At 34.3% G+C, this 17388-nt stretch overlaps 1 protein-coding gene across 1 annotated transcript in view; it reads left to right on the top strand.

The window, feature by feature from the left end:
- EPHA6 (EPH receptor A6) overlaps positions 1–17388 on the top strand; it is a 1023649-nt gene that overhangs the window by 77742 nt on the left and 928519 nt on the right. Inside the window, exon 2 of the mRNA XM_036242820.1 lies at positions 5334–5398. Within this exon, the coding sequence (XP_036098713.1) occupies positions 5334–5398 (65 nt within the window). The remainder of the gene's footprint in view (positions 1–5333; positions 5399–17388) is intronic.

Below are 17388 nucleotides of genomic sequence, written 5' to 3'. Positions count from 1 at the left end.
AAAAGGAACTATCCAACTGTAAGATATAACCTTGGTAAACATATATGCACCCAATATAGGAGCAACAAAATATATTAAAAATCTTCTGGTGGACTTAAAAGGAGAAATTGACAGCAACACAATCATAGCAGGGGACTTCAAAACCCGCTGACAACACTGGCTCGATCATCTAGAAAAAAAATTAGCAAGGAAACACAGACTCTAAATAACGCGCTAGATCAAATGGATTTAATAGATATCTACAGAGAATTACACCCCAAAACTGCAGGATTCACATTCTTCTCAAGTGCGCACGAGACATTCTCAAAGAGACCACATATTAGGGCACAAATTAAATCTCTACAAGTTCAAGAAGATTGAAATCATATCAAGCATCTTTTCAGATCAGAGTGGCCTGAAACTAGAAATCGATTACAACAAGAACATAGAAAAACATTTGAAAACATGGAGGCTACATAGCATGTTATTGAACAATAAATGGGTTACCATGGAGATCAAGGAAGAAATGAAAAGCTTGCTGGAAACCAATGAAAATGAACACACAACAACACAAAATCTATGGGATGCAGCAAAAGCAGTTCTGAGAGGGAAGTTCATAGCACTACAGGCCTACCTCAAGAAACAAGAAAAATTTTTAATAGACTATCTAACCTCAAAACGTAAAGAAATAGAAAGCAAACAAAAAGAAAACACCAGAGCAAGTACAAGGAAGGAAATGGTATAGATCAGAGCAGAAATAAATAACATGGAGACCAAGAAAACAATTCAAAGGATCAATGAAACAAAGAGCTGGTTCTTTGAAAAGATAAACAAGATTGATGGACCATTAGCTAGACTCACCAAGAAACAAAGAGAGAAAACCCAAATACACAAAATCAAAAATGAAAGAAGGTAAATAATAACTGACACCACAGAAATACACAGGATTGTTAACAAATATTATTAACAATTATACGGCAACAAATTTGACAATCTAAGTGAAATGGACTAATTTCTAGAAACACTGAACCAGGAAGAGATAGAAAACTTGAACAGAACAATAACAACAGAAGAAATTGAAGATGTAATCAAGACTCTCCCAGCAAACAAAAGCCCAGGCCTGGATGGCACGGAAGAGTTTTACCGAACATTCTAAGAAGAACTAATACCCATTCTCCTCAAACTATTTCAAAAAATTCAAGGAGGAAGACTTCCAACTCGTTTTATGAGGCCAGCATATTCCAATTCCAAAACCAGAAAAAGACACTACAAAGAAAGAAAACTATAGGCCTATATCCCTGATGAACATAGTAGACGCCAAAATCCTGAACAAAATACTAGCAAATCGAATCCAGCAATAACCTCAAGAAAATTATTTGCCATGACCAAGTGGGATTCATCCCAAGGATGCAAGGCTGGTACAATATTCTCTAATCAATAAATGTGATACACCACATAAACACAATGAAAGATAAAAATCATATGATCATATTTATAGATGCTGAAAAGCATTTGACAAAATCCAGCATCCATTTCTGATAAAAATGCTCAGCAATTTGGGAATAGAGGGATCATATCTCGACATAATAAAGTCCATATATTAAAGACCAACAGCCAACATCATACTCAATGGGCAGAAATTAAAAGCATTTTCCTTAAGAAGCGGACCAAGACAAGGATGCCTACTTTTACCACTCTTATTTAATATAGTCCTGGAAGTCTTAGCCACAGAAATCAGACATGAAGAAAAAATAAAAGAGATCTAAATTGGAAAAGAGGAAGTAAAACTGTCATTATTTGAAAATGACATGATATTATACATAGAAAACCCCAAAGACTCTGTCAAAAATTTGCTAGACTTAGTAAATAAGTTTGGCAAAGTAGCCGGATACAAAACTAACGTCAAGAAATTGATGGCGTTCTTGTACACCAATGATGAATTCACAGAACGAGAAGCTAAAAAAACAATCCCATTTACCATCACAGCAAAAATATTATGATACCACCCTGGCCGGTTTTGCTCAGCAGTTAGAGCGTCGGCCTGCGGTCCAGAGAGACCAGAGTTCAGTTCCCGCTAGGGGGCACATACCTAGGTTGCAGTTTGTCCCCGGCACTGGTTGGGTTGTGTGTGGCAACCACTTGATGTGTCTCTCTCACGTTGATGTTTATCTCCTTCCCATTCTATCTGAACAAAAAATGGGAAAATGTCCTCCGGTGAGCATTATTTATATATATACACACACACACACACACACACACACACATACACACCCCTAGGAATAAACTTAACCAAGGAAGTAAAAGACCTGTTTGCAGAAAACTATAGGACATTGAAAAAAGAAATAGACAAAATATAAAAAAAGTGGAAGCACATACCTTGTTCATGGATTGAACATCATTAAATCATAAGAATTATGATTTATGAACATTATAAAAATTAACATCATTAAAATGTCCATACTACCCAAAACAACCTATAGATTCAATGCAATCCTCATCAAAATACCAATGACTTACTTCACAGAACTAGATCAAAAAATTCAAAAGTACATATGGAACCAAAAAAGACCCCAAATAGCCACAGCAATCTTGAAAAAGGATAAAATAAGCAAGATCACAATACCAGATATCAGGTTTTACTACAAAGCTACTGTAATCAAAAGAGCCTGGTACTGGCAAAAGAACAGACACATAGATCAATGGAATAGAACAGAGAACCCAGAAATGGACCCAAAACATTATGCTCAATTAATATTTGACAAAGCTGGCAAGAGCATACAGTGGAGTAAAGACAGCGTCTTTAATAAATGGTGTTGGGAAAATTGGACAGCTACATGCAAAAAAAATGAAACCAGACCATCAACTTACACCATACACATAATGGATAAAAAACTTAAATGTGACTCATGAATCTATAAAAATCCTAGAAGAAACTGTAGGCAACAAAATTTCAGACATCATACGCAGCAGAATTTTCACTGATACATCACCTAAGGCAACAGAAACAAAGGAGAAAATGAACACATGGGACTGCATCAAACTCAAAAGCTTATGCACAGGAAAAGAAACAATCACCAAGATGGAAAGGCAACCCACTGTATGGGAAAACATCATTGCCAATGATACATCAGATAAGAGGTTAATTTCCAATATATAGAGAGTGCTCATACAGCTCAACAAAAGGAAGACAAAGAACCCAATTAAAAAATGAGCAGAGGAACTAAATAGACTCCTCTCCAAACAGGACATTCAAATGGCTAAGAGACATATGAAGAAATGCTCAACATCACTAATCATCAGAAAGATGCAAATTAAAACAACAATGAGGTATCACCTCACACCTGTCAGAATGGCCGCCACCAACAAATCATTAAACAAGTGTTGGCGAGGGTGTGGAGAAAAGGGGACTCTAGTACACTGCTGGTGGGAATGCAGACTGGTACAGCCACTATGGAAAACACTATGGTGTTACCTCAAAAAATTAAAAATTGAATTGCCACTTGACCCAGTGATCCCACTTCTAGGAATATACCCTAAGAAGCCCAAAACACCAATCAGAAAGAATATATGTACCCCCTCATTTTTAGCAGCACTATTTACAATAGCTAAGATCTGGAAACAGCCCAAGTGTCCATCAGTAGACGAATGGATAAAAAAGCAGTGGTACATATACACAATGGAGTACTATGCAGCTGTAAGAAAGAAAGATCTCTTATCCTTTGAGACAACATGGAGGGACCTGGAAAGTATTATCCTATGCAAAACAAGCCAAACAGAGAAAGTCAAATATCATATGATCTCACTTATTTGTGGAATGTAATGAACATAACAGTCTGAAGAACAGGGTAGTCCCAGAGATGTGGAAGTAGGGTACAATCCCCAGAAGAGGGGGTGCAGGGGAGAGATAACCCCAGAACTTATATGCATGTATGCATGACTAATGGACATGGATAACAAAGCTGGGGACATGGTGGGGAGGGAGGATGAGGAGGGTGTCAATGGGGGAAAAAGCAGAAACATCTGTAACAAAAATAAATAAAAAAATTAATTTTTAAAAAACATAACACAGCATTTTTTCTCAAAGTGTGGTCCATGGCCTACTGGTGGCTGGGGGAAATGGAGGTAGTAAGTTGTTAAAAATAAAAAGATCTACTGAATCAGGAGACCTAAGCATTTACCTGCTGGAAACACTACAGATACACTCCCCAGTCGATCTTCATTGCTTTACGACCTCATTTCTGTCCTTCCACTTCCACTCAAATAATGTTCACTACTGATTCTCACACCAGCCAATGAAAACTGCCTTAGTTATAGCTCAGTTACTTTATAGGAGGTATTCTAAAAGAAAAACAAATAGTTGTTTTTGTCACATCTGATGTCACATTTTAACTTGTAGAGAAAACAGTAGTCATGTAGTCATCATTCAGCTTCAATAATTACCAGTTTATGATCAGTCTTATTTCATGTTTACCTATTCTCCCACTGTAAGATTTCTTTGAAGAAAATCCCAGTAATTTCATCTGTAAAAATTTTAGTATGTATTTCTACTATAAAGATTCCTTTTAATGTAACTACAATATCTTAGCCCCCTATCCTAGCCCAGCTCACATCTTATCTCCTTTGTGAAATCCTCCCAGACCTGTCCTGCCAGCCTTAGCCTAACTTAAATTGTTAGACTTTTATATAGTCTTTTATTCTTTAATTTAACACATACGTTCTAATTATTTGTTTACATTTCTGCCTTTTCCACCAGATTATGAGTGACTTTTGGACAGGAAAATAATTCATATTTTTTAAAATTTTTGTCTCTCTTAGTAGTAAGTATATTATCTAGTTATAATAATATTATCTGGTATATTATATTACATACAGTAACAATGTAATCAATGTTTTAAAGATTCCAGTTTATTCTTAATGAGTTGTTTTCATATTTTGCCAATAATAAATAAGGGCATTTAATAACACAGAAAGAAAATAGAGAAGCCTCTGTTGTATAGTTTTTCTTTCTTTAATGAAATGTAAAAAGACCATATATGAAAGGGAAGGACAGAGAAGCAAAGGTGGTTATTTTATCAATTTTAGAAGACAGCTATTAAAGATAACTTTGTTATTAAATCAGATTTCATTTGGCATTGTTAAACATAAATTACATATTTTAAAATTAACTTAAAATCACTATCGCATGCATTTTATTATTATTATATATTAATACTTAGAATATACAAATAATTGAAAGTAATGCAGCTTACTAAAGATAATGTGAATAATAATAGTAAGGGTAGTGGACATTAATGATTTAAATAACATATTTTTCATCAATGAAATATTTATGCAAGTTTTTTATTTAATTCCAGTTGTGTTGCTTGATACAACAACTGTGCTGGGGGAGCTAGGATGGAAAACATATCCATTAAATGGGGTAAGTTTGAATATATTTTTAAAATGGTCATCCTTATTAGATGTTTAGGATTTGTTAAAAAGGAATGGTCAAATTTTGGCTCTATGTAGTATGTATTTTAGCAAATAACTTAAATCCCATACAAACAATTAAATTATAATTAGAAGTGATAATCAGTAGGAATAATATATAAAACATCTTTGTTTTCTTCTAAATTAGTAACTATTCTTTAATATAGTGTTTATACAAAGTAATATTAAAATGTCATAAATATTTTCTTTAGAAATAAATTTCTATGTGTGTATTTAAGACATTTTTCTGTATATATGTTATCATATTTGGTAACCTCTGTGAGTATTTGTGCATAAACAAATTTAAGATTATCATAACATAAGTTGATTTCACAGATATTAACAACTTGGTTTTTATTAGAAGCTATAAGTCTACTAAAGCAGTGTATGTTTTTTGAAGTGAGCAAAAAGATACATTGTGGTTAGGTGTTTTTTAAAATCTGGGACTAGTTACTTTTGAAGGGCTTATAAAGATGTATAATTTACAAAGTACAGTTTTTCAGGTATTGACATTATTTCAGCTGTGATTATACTTGACTTTTTGTGTTTCAACATATTTTGTATTATTTTCACATTGCACTATGTTTCTACTTTTTTGTTGCAAGCTAAAAGAAAAGGGTGGTTTGTGAAGCTTTTTATTTTGTTTTGTTGTTTTTTTTGTCTAATTAAATAACATTTTTAATAATAGAGGTAGTCAATTATTCTAAGATATAGTTGGGTTAGCTCTTCTTTCTTTTCTTAAAAATTGTATTTTTCTCATTTATCACATTCTTGATATTTTTACATTGCTTCAACTTAAATCTGAAAGGAGAAATTTACCCAAACAGGTTTTGTAAAAATGATTATTCAAATATTGCTGCTTGAATTTGACTTTTATATCAAGAGTTAATCAACAGTTATTAGTAAACTGTGTATTTTCATCTAAAAATTTATATGAAGAGTTAAATCTTTCTGTTTTTGATTGACAGGTTGTTTTTTTATTTGTTTTATAAACTGATTTTATTTTTTCTGAATATTTTCTTTTATTCTGAGAGCTCTTTATCAAATAATTTATAAGAAATATATATTTTAATTTAAGATTATGCTTTAACCGTCATTATTTTTTTCCATTAAAATGAATAAATATCAGTATTTTTTTTTATCAAGTATGTCACATTTATTACAAATGAAACTTTTTTCTCTGTATAAATTACTCTTTATAAGGAACTTATAAGAACTTACAAATAATTAATGTAGAAACCTTACTTTTCTATTTTCTGGGGGGGGGGGGACAAAAAAAAATAGAGATACTGTTGTCATTGTCTTCATATAGACATAGCCAAAGAATCATGGGAGGAACAGGAGTTACACCCCTGCTCTAGTGATTGTGTTTGGCTTGATCAGGCTGCATTTCTGAGCAGACTGGTAACCAGGAAACACAAGGATTTACAGAGTTACAGATAAACTTACTGCTGTCATTCTTGTGATGATTTTATCATAGGTATTATGAAATGGGGAGTTTTGTTTGTTTGTTTGTTTACTATTTCTGGTTTATTACTTACAGAAAAAGAGAGAGAAAAAGGACAGAATTGTCCAAAAAATAAGTCTTAATAATTTTCTATTTGCCAGATGCTGCTCTAAGACTTTTTACATGTTATGTTCACAATGGCCCTATAAGTGAACGATGACCTCTAAGTCCAAAACAAGCTATTTCTGACTCTGAAGCCTGTATCTTTATCATACACTGCTAACAGAGAGGAACATCAAAAATTTCATGAAGACCAAAATTTATGAGTGATATTGCGTAATTGATTTGTATATTTTTTCTCCCTTTGATAAATAAACTGCTAGGACTGAGATGTGCATTTTGAACACCAACAAAGGATTAACAAGAGAGAAAGAAGAGGGGAAGGAGAATGTAATAGAAAAGAAATACGATAGAATAAGGAGGAAAAGAAAAAGATGGTTAAAATTTAATGAGCATTTACCATATGCTAGTCTTTGTTCAAAGCCTGTTACTCACCTCAGTCATATAAATCAAGGACATTTTTTTCCTGTATTGAAAGATGTGGAAGTTAAGGCTCAGATACATAAAATAACTTTTACAAGGTTACAGTGCTAGGAAATAGTACAGCAAAAATTCTAAGCCAAACGTATCCTAATCTTGATACTTAATGGGTGATCATTTCATAGCTAGGTGCTTTTTATTTCTTCTATGAGTCTACCTTATAAAGATAAAGGTCAATGACCAATATGTAGATTACAGTGGGAAAAGTAACACATAGATTTAGATGTTAAAAAGTAAATTGAATACTCAGTTACCTCAGAATATCACTGCTGGAATAGTAATAGTAGGCTGTATTACTTTTATTTATTATATATATATATTTAATTATTACTAATTTATTTTTGTTACAGATGTTTCTCCTTTTTCCCCCATTGACACCCTCCTCCCACTCTTGTTCCCCCTCCCCCTTTGCAGTATAGTTGTCTAGCCCATTGGTTGTGCACATATGCATGTAAGTTCTTTGGTTTATCTTCACGCCACCCCTACCCCTCCTGTGGGGTTTGTCAGTCTGATACCTACTTCCATATCTCTGGGTCCGTTTTGTTCATCACCTTATTTTGTTCATTATATTCCACAAATAAGTGAGATCATGTGCTATTTGTCTTTATCTGACTGGCTTATTTTGCTTAGCATAATACTCTCCAGGTCCCTCCATGTCATCTCAAAGGATAACAGGTCTACTTTTAGATTATCCCCCAAATAATAATGCATGAATGGCAGTGTCAACAGTAGGAATACTTGAAAATGGGAACACATTTTAAAATAGATAGATTACATAAGTAAGTTTTAAAGAAAATATACAACTTAATTTTTTTTATTTTAGTAAAGAAAATAGATTACTGACAATAATGGAGCTTTATATAATGTTATTTATAGGTTAAAACAACGATGGGAGTAGTCAGTAAAGATGAAGAACTTAGAAAAAAGGGCTGCTAAGTATTGCAAGAATGAAAATCACCTAGACATTAATACTGATTAAATAATTTAAAATCTATGGAATCTGTTAATCAGTTTACAACAAACCAGAATTTATTTCTGTATATTAAAATTGTAATTATATCTACATAAGATTGTATACTTTTTCAGGTTCTCAGGTTTATTGAGCCCATTTGAATGGCAGTTTTTTTTTTTATTTTTTTTTATTTTTTATCCTCACCCAAGGATATTTTTCCATTTTTTGTACAGATAGAGTGGGAGGGAGAGAGAGGAAGGGAGAGAGAGAGAGAAACATCGACGTGAAGGGACACATCGAGTGGCTGCCACCCACACGACCAACCAGGGCCGGGGACAAACTGCAACCGAAGTACATGCCCTTAGCGGGAACCGAACCCGGGTCTCTCCGGACCGCAGGCCGACGCTCTAACCGCTGAGCCAAACTGGCCAGGGCTGAATGGCAGTTTTAACTAAAGTTGCCTTTTTAAAAAAAGACACTAATTCAGTTGGTTTTACAAATATGTAATGGGTAGAAAAGACAGCATTAAGATATATTTGTCAATTTCATGATATAAAATATACTTGGTATCTCTAAATAAATTATTTCTTATGAAGTTTTTAATTGATAAAATTTTCTTTTTATAAAGAATTAAACTAAAATGTTTTTGAAATGATGTACCATATAAAGTATGTGATTAATAAATGATTTCATGGGTTTTTGTTTTTTTACATAAAATAGCCATTCCCAGTAGTATCATATTATCATGCTGATACAGTTACAGGAGTAGGCATTCACTGTGTGCCTGTGAATAAAACCCTTAGTTGAGTAAGAGGTTATCAAATATAGAAAATAAATGAGTAGTCATGAGCAAATGACCTTTTAGTCTTGCAAACAGGAAAATAAAATATATTTATTTCTGAAATGCTTACTTGAAAATGTATTTATGCCAACTTTTAAAATATACTTTCTTTTCATCAATGTCCAGAATTCAATTTAACAAATTTTTATTTTATGCTTTTTGTGCCAAGTACCCTTTTAGAGTGCTTAGAACAGTTTTCTTCTATCCCAAAAGAGTCTTGTCTATACAGATAATTTTACACAATCATAAATCCAAAGAAAGTGTCTTCAGATTGTTTTAAATAATTTTTGTGAAAGAACAATAAAAGGAGGAGTTAGTTCTGGTCAGGGAAAATTGTAGTAGGATATAACATATCAGCTCTTCCTGATAAACTGAAAGAATCATATGTGGGCTTGAAGAGAGAATAGAAATCATCTTTTTGGCAAAGTGACTGGCTTGAAGAAAAGCACTGAATTTTGAAATGTGTGCATTAAGTTTTAGAAATTTGAGAATCATTTGTGTGGCTGGAGTAGAGGGGCATGGTGGGAAAAAAGAGTGATAGGTGAAGTCATATTGTGGAAGACTTGGAATCTGCATGTCTTACTTGATCTAGATAGTGCATATCTCAGTGCCAATAAGTAAAAGAAAAACCTTTTGGGATTAACTTAAACAAACAAACAAAAATTATTGAAGGTGTTTTTGTTGTTGTTTAAGGCAGTAATATAGACCCTTGTAAATGAAAGATGGCCTTGGAAAATTGTAAGGAAAAGATGTTGAAAATATGGGTAATACGACATTAGTCATGTGTAACTAAACAATGGGGATATGTTCTGAGAAATGCATAGATAGGCAATTTTGCCCTTGTGCTAACAGCATAGAGCACACTTACACAAACAGCTATTTTAGTCTTCTACATACCTAGGCTGTATGGTATAGCCTGTTGGTCCTAGGCTACAAACCTGTATACCATGTTACTGTATTGAACACTGTAGGCAGTTGTAACACAGTGGTAAGTAGTATTTGTGTATCTGAACATATATGACATAGAAAGGACACAGTGAAAAGATGGTATAACAGATAAAAATAGAATACCTGGAGCTTCCAGGACTGGAAGCTGGCCTGGATGGGACAGTGATGAAAGCTGAATGACTCTGAAGGCCTCCACTACTGTAGACTTTATAAATACTGTCCCACGAGCCCTCCCCCTGCATCCTTCCAACAAGGTCAGAAATAGAACATCAAAGCTGTCAGTAATACTCCATGAACAGGACGTGGGCTGATTGATTGGAAATATGGAGGAGACACTGGCTGAGTAAGGTGTAAATCACCGTAATAGTAACTGTCAGGAGGGAGTGAAAGGTGGTCTGAGGATCCCTAGGAATAAGAAATCAAGATGCAGAGATACAGGAACATAGGGGATTGTCATGGCAATGTGGTTTTGGCTACTGCATGTCGTAGCAGTGGTCAGATTAGGAAACCTAATGGTATTCAGAGAAAAAGAGGTTTACATAAAAACATTAAAAAAAAAAATAACCCACGAATTTCTGACAGAGAAGGTATAGAACTGACTCGATATTCTGACTTTAGAAATGTGCTGTTGGTTCCATTGACCCTATTTGGCAAAAAGAGCTCTGTCATTGTACTGATGGAAGAAATAAAACTTCTCTGTACTTTACATCATTACAACCTGAAACTATTTCCAAAATTAGGGACAGGCTGGCTCCATACTACCACAGAAAGCTCTTACTAAAGTGACAGTGGCATTTAATACTTGTTCAGGTAGCTCCTGTGACCTGTGTCCTTGTGCAGGGTCTTATGTCCTCAGCAAGAATTCACAGCAGTGTTCTCTGAAGACCATCACGCTAGGTCTGGCAGAGCTGTGGCGCCCTCTGAATAGACAATGCTGGGGAAACAGGCTCCTCTGTGCTGAGACAAGTCAGTGACTGATTGATTGGGATATAATCTGTGTATTCAAAATTGAGGTGCTGTGAGAGAGGGGGGATCTCTTGTCAAGCCCCATAGATATTGCTTCCATGAGAGAATTAAAAAAACCTCCTGAACCACGTGTCCTTCCATTTCTTACAGAAAATTTAGCTCCATTATCATTTTATGGGACTATTGTCATATTGTTGACCAAAATGTCATTATGTGGCGTATGACTATATTAATATACTGAAAACTGAGTGAAATTGAATAATTATATTTGTATAGCAGTTGAAGCATGGTTATTGAAAAGAATGAATGCATCAGAGAATTGGGTCATCATTCTTAACACTGTACTCTTACAGTCTAACGTCATAAATTATGTGTCTACATAATTCAAAACTCTTAAGAACTTTATGTGTCCCTTCCATCCTTTATTTGTCAATATACTATATTAAGAATAAAATTATGATGATCTAGCAGAAGAGCTAAAAGTTCCAGAATAATCAATGAAAGAATGCTGTGTGAATAAAAATGTTTGCATAGCACTGTAGAAGTTGTAAGTGCATACTGAAGAAGTGTTTTCACAGACATTAAGTACAGGCATATGCCCTGGGTTTTTTTGTTTGCTATAAATAACTAATAACTGATTAATACTAAATCTCACTCTTCAGAAAACTGAAGGACCTATTTCAATTTTGAAAATCTCCTGAGAAGGAGACAGCTAGTTTCGAAGAAGTTTGCCAGTCTAATGCTAATGAGAAAAAAAGAAACATGAAAGATACTACTTGTGCGGTAACTTTGTACAAAGGAAAAAATAAAAAAATATGTGTCTCCTGAGTTTACTCTTGTAGTCTGTAACTGTATGAAAGAAAATTACATAAATTTTCTTGAGACTTTCTTTCATGTTTACTCCTTTCCTTTTTATACTTTTGTTTATCCTATTTTTTTTTAGCCAATATATAGCATTGTAGATGAAAGAGAAAAATACAGTTATACTAAGAAGGCCTTATAGTTAAATATTATATTAAAAACTCTTAATACCCATTACAGGTAAGGCTTATTTGATGCCACATAGCAGGGGGTATGTCATATTGAGGCACCTTGGCTTCATATTAATGCTGACTAATAAAAAATAACTGCTAATAACCAGAAAAATAAAAGACTTTATAATATAAACAAAGATTTCATGATTAAAAACTTATATTTTCTTTGAGCTTTAGCAATTATATTTGATACTTCTAAAAATGTAACAGTAGTGTGGCTTTTTAATTTGTATACTGTAATTGAAAAGATAAGTGACCTGCTTGGGTAGCCTATACTGGTTATTAAAGGTATTTATACCTGAATAAAACCTGACAGTTGAAACATAGCATTTCATAATTATTCCCTTAGATATTATTCAATATATACCTACAATTACATATACTTAATATTGATGGGAAAGAACATGACATTTAAGCACTCCATCAACTCACCTGAAAGATTTTCACCATTTATTTTTATTTATAGCAATATTTTGGAAAAAAAAAAAATATATCTCACATTTTTTTTTCACTCTTTTCTTTTGGCAACTAAGAGGCACTTAAGTTTTAAAAGTTCATCTTTAATGTATACGTGGTAGATCAAAGTCATAGTGGACATAGATATAGGCATGCCAGTATTTAAAATCAAACTTTCTTTTCAACAGTGAAGTATTCTTTAATAACAATTAAGAGAAAATGAATGTTAGTAGAAAAAAATCTTATTTGATATTAATTGCATTTTTATTAATCACAACAATTAGTTTGAAAACTTTGTGTTTCTCAGGTGCCACATACTGATTTTACATAGTGTGTATTATATGTATATTTTGCATGGAGTGACTTAGATGATCATTATGGTTTGAATAATGTAAAATCATACAAGATGTGTGATTTTATCTCTTAAACTTAGTGAATTAGAATTAGGAAATTTACCCTGAAATATTTAGAAAAATCATTCATGTCTAAATAAAAGATGTAAGTGTACTTTGTGTACTTAATTACTAATTATTTAATTAAATATTAACATTTTAAAAATGTTATACTAATTACTGTTAATGATTTTATAATAAAAAACTAATAATTTGTATAATAAAAGAGGCCTATATTAAAAATATACTGAGTAGAAAGATAATTTATTCCATGAGTCAGAGCCCATCATTTTCCAACATTGGTCCAAATCTGAAAAATCAAAATAGAATGTATTTATGATAGACAATAGAATATCTACTAATTTCTATTACTGTGTTATAATTTCTATATTTCACATTGTAACCATACAGAAACCTTATTTTTTTTAATCTGGCCTTTTATTTTGATTTTTTTCTTTTGATTCAAATTGACCTCACCTATCACCCTGACCTCCCTCTCCCTTGTTTAATCAGTCATTAAGCCCTTAGGACAATGAGGTTCTGGTCACCATCCAGTAGTCTTAGAAACAAGGTCCTGGGTCTATTGAGACAGAATTTTCAATCAAACTAAACATAATATCTTGGCTTTGAGGAAAGCGAAATGATCCCACAGAACAAATCCTTGTGAAATTAGACCCAACAACTCCGTGGCTGATGTCAGGACCAAATGTAATGGTCAGTTACCCTAACCCTAGCACCAAACCAATCAGTAGAAACCACAATCCTAATTTTATTAGTCACTATGATTGATGATTTTTCCCCTAAATAATCTATCCTCTAGAAGTCATTGGGGAGCCAGGTCTTTGAGAATGTGTTACCTGTGACGCCAGGCACAGTGCCATCTCCTCATTAAGTCCTTACTTTCTTGGCTGCAAATTACTGTTGATGTCTTAATGGGCTTTGATGAGCGCAGGCACACACACCCCTTCAGTCACTAATAATACAGTAAGACCAATTTGTCCTACTTGCAGACTTCAGTATTGCATTTAGTTCATTTTATAATACATTGAAATTATTCAAAACTATGTGTATGTGATTGAATTCTGAAAATATAAACTTTAGTGATAATTTCTGTTAAAACTGATTGTTTTATCTATTTTCAGAACTGATATATAAATAGTTTATCTTCAGAGAAACTTAACCTATATGGTAGTTTTCTAAATATTCGTCATGTTAATTTCAATCACTGAAACAGCTTTTCAGTCGTGGAAGTTTCTGTTGTCATATTCAGAAATTTGGATTCTTTCTTCAGTCATGCCTTCTGTTAATGAGTCCATCAAAGGCATTCTTCATTTCTGTTACATTGTTCTTATTTCTTTTTCATTTTTTCTCAAGATATCTATCTCTCTGCTTACACTATCCATCTGTTCTCACATGTCTACTTTATCCTTTAAAGCTGTTATTAGCACATTAATCATAACCCCCTCCCCCCACATTCCTGATCTGAAAATTCCAACACCCCTGCTGTATCTGAATCTGGTTCTGATGCTTCTTCAGTCATTCCAAACAGTGTTTTAGTGTTTTTTTTTATTGTTGTAGTTTTGTCTTTTAGTATACCTTGTAATTTTTAATCGAAAGGTGGAAATCATTTCTGTGATAAATAGGCCTTTAGTAATGTAGTGGTGAGGTGTGAGGGGAGGGCAAGTGTTGTGTTGTTCTGTGATTAGGTCTCCGTTTTTTCAATGAGCTCCTTACTGTGAACTTCACACGTGCTTCTCGGTTATCTCTTCTCCCAGTAGGTAGGACAGGAAAGCCAGAAGAACCATTTTCCTCCCCTTGCATGGAAGGCTAGAGCCTGCTGGAGCTGGGTATTTTCCTTCCCTCGAGTACATTCAGCTCTGATAAAATCCCAGTTTCATAGGCTCTGATAAAATAGTTTCTCCTCAAGGCAGACCTTTAATTTTTTTTTTTTTTTTTAATTCTCACCTAAGGATATTTTTCTGTTTATCTTCAGATAGAGTAGGAGGGACAAAGAGAGAGAGAAAGGGAGAGAGAGAGAAACATAGACGTGAGAGGGACACATCGACTGGTTGCCTCCTGCACGACCCAGACCAGGGCCAGGATGAACCACAACCGAAGTACTTGGCCGGAATCGAACCCATGGCTCATTGGTCCACGGGCTGATGCTCTCTACCTCTGAGCCAAACCAGCCAGGGCTGAAGGCAGACCTTTTATTTTATTTTAGTTGTTTTTTTTTTTGTTTTTTTTTTTTTTTAATCCTTACCTAAGGATATTTTTCCATTTTGTTCAGATAGAGTGGGACGGAGAGAGAGGAAGAGAAAGAGAAAGAGAAACAACGATGTGAAAAGGACACATCGAGTGGCTGCCTCCCGCACAACCCCAACCAAGGCAGGGGACAAATCGCAACCGAGGTATGTGCCCTTGACTGGAATCGAACCCACCATTCATTGGTCCGCAGGCTGATGCTCTAACTGCTAAGACAAATAGGCCAGGGCTAAAGGCAGACCTTTAAAAGAACAGATTGCTCTGGCATATTTCAAAGGTTTTTTGTCTGTTTGTTTTTTAACATTTTAAACTGTCCTAGACATTATATATAGTTGGCTAAAACATTGCTTAAACCATTTTATAAATTATGATTTTAGTTATTTTTCCTTAGTCTTCTGTTTTTAGGCAATTAACTCTCGGATTTTTAAAATTTTATTTTTTGCTTTCTCCTCACTTAAGCCACTATCAGTAGCAGTTGGAGTTGGCTCTGTTTTCAAGTGCATTTAATCTAAAAAATTAATCAAACTTTTGTGCTTTGCTTTACGTGACATTATTGGTATTATTCTGTACAAATCAATACAGAAGGACTTAAGAGCTTTCCCGTGGTAGGCAGGTTAAGTAGTAGACCCTGAGACGCCAGGATCTCTTGGAAGTTTAGTTCCACATATATATCCTGGCTTCGCAGGAAACGTATGTAAATTTGTCTCAGAATATTGAAATTAAGAATGTGTCAAGGGTCTGCAGTAAGAATTGTGCTTAAGCATTTTATGTGCTTTTTAATTTAATTCTAATACATCTGATGGGTGTAAATATTATTAGCACCATTTTATAGTTAAAAAACTAAACCTGAGAAATGCTACATAACCGACCCAAGTTTGTGGTGACATTACTTAAAGGAATTGGTATTAACACCAGGGTCATCTCAACCCCAAAGTCAGGATGTTTAGCCATTCAGTGTGCCGTAACCATGGCTTGGTTTTCAAACATTGTGATTGACATGGTGAGGGTTTAAAACAGCCTATGAAGTTGTTCAAATGTGGTCTTAAAGTAGGTTATAATGTTGTTATAATGACACAGATTTTGTGTAAAACATACGTAGTTACTGAAAAGTGCTGAAAACGTTAATTTTTCTTTGAAGACCAACAGATATCCCACACTAAGGATGGTTCATTATTAAGCGCTGTTGTTCAATTAGTGGCATAAGAATATTTGGTGCATGTTTAGATTGTTTTGATTTCTTTTCTCTTAGAAAATATTTCCTTACTGTGTTTCTTCTGGATTTATTTCTTTGTGCCTTATTTTCAATAACTATGTCTTTATACCTGTCTGTTATTGACTATGAGCTAAATAAGTGTAAAATATAGAGTAGTCCAATCCAAAGATACCCTTATAGAAATAAGTGTATTAGAAATGTTAGAGTGCTTGCCATTCTGATACCGTCTTCTAAGTAAATTGACCAAGAGACTTTGTTGAAGGGTAATTGTATGGTTAGTGACACAATGCCCTACTCCCTCAACTATATCTTATTGGGACAGAGGTGGACACATGATGGGCAGTGGCATACCTTCTGGACCTGTCTCCAAGGCCTCATTTTCTCTGATATCCCCAGTGAGCCAAAGCAGCCCAACCTAGGCTTTCTTGGATGCTCTCACTCCAGGGAGCACACCCATGCCATTCCCACCACCCCTCTCCTTCTCCCATAGGCACATATCTCCTAAACTCCAAGGGACCCCATGAGACTTGCAACCAGGGGAGCAGTGGCCAGCAGCAATGCCCCCTTTACTCTGACTTCCAGTGACCAAGGCAGCCCAGCTTCGGCTCTCCTGCTATTTTTCTATGCCCTTCCTAGTTTCACTGTCCTATGTGTGTTTTGGCTGCAGCCAGTAAATTCTTGCTTGCTTTTCTACAAAAAAATAAATAAAAAAGATAGTTAATTGCCTTAACAGCTACCTGTATCCTCTCACGTACAATTTCCATAGTATATACAGAGAAAAAACCGTGACAAAGGGCAAGATTGGGGTAGTTATCTCACTTGGGGA

The sequence above is a fragment of the Molossus molossus genome, unplaced genomic scaffold (genome assembly GCF_014108415.1).
Source record: "Molossus molossus isolate mMolMol1 unplaced genomic scaffold, mMolMol1.p scaffold_m16_p_5, whole genome shotgun sequence".
Classification (NCBI taxonomy): domain Eukaryota; kingdom Metazoa; phylum Chordata; class Mammalia; order Chiroptera; family Molossidae; genus Molossus; species Molossus molossus.
The sequence above is the reverse complement of the archived record's forward strand: the minus strand, read 5'-3'. Positions and strand labels throughout refer to the sequence as shown.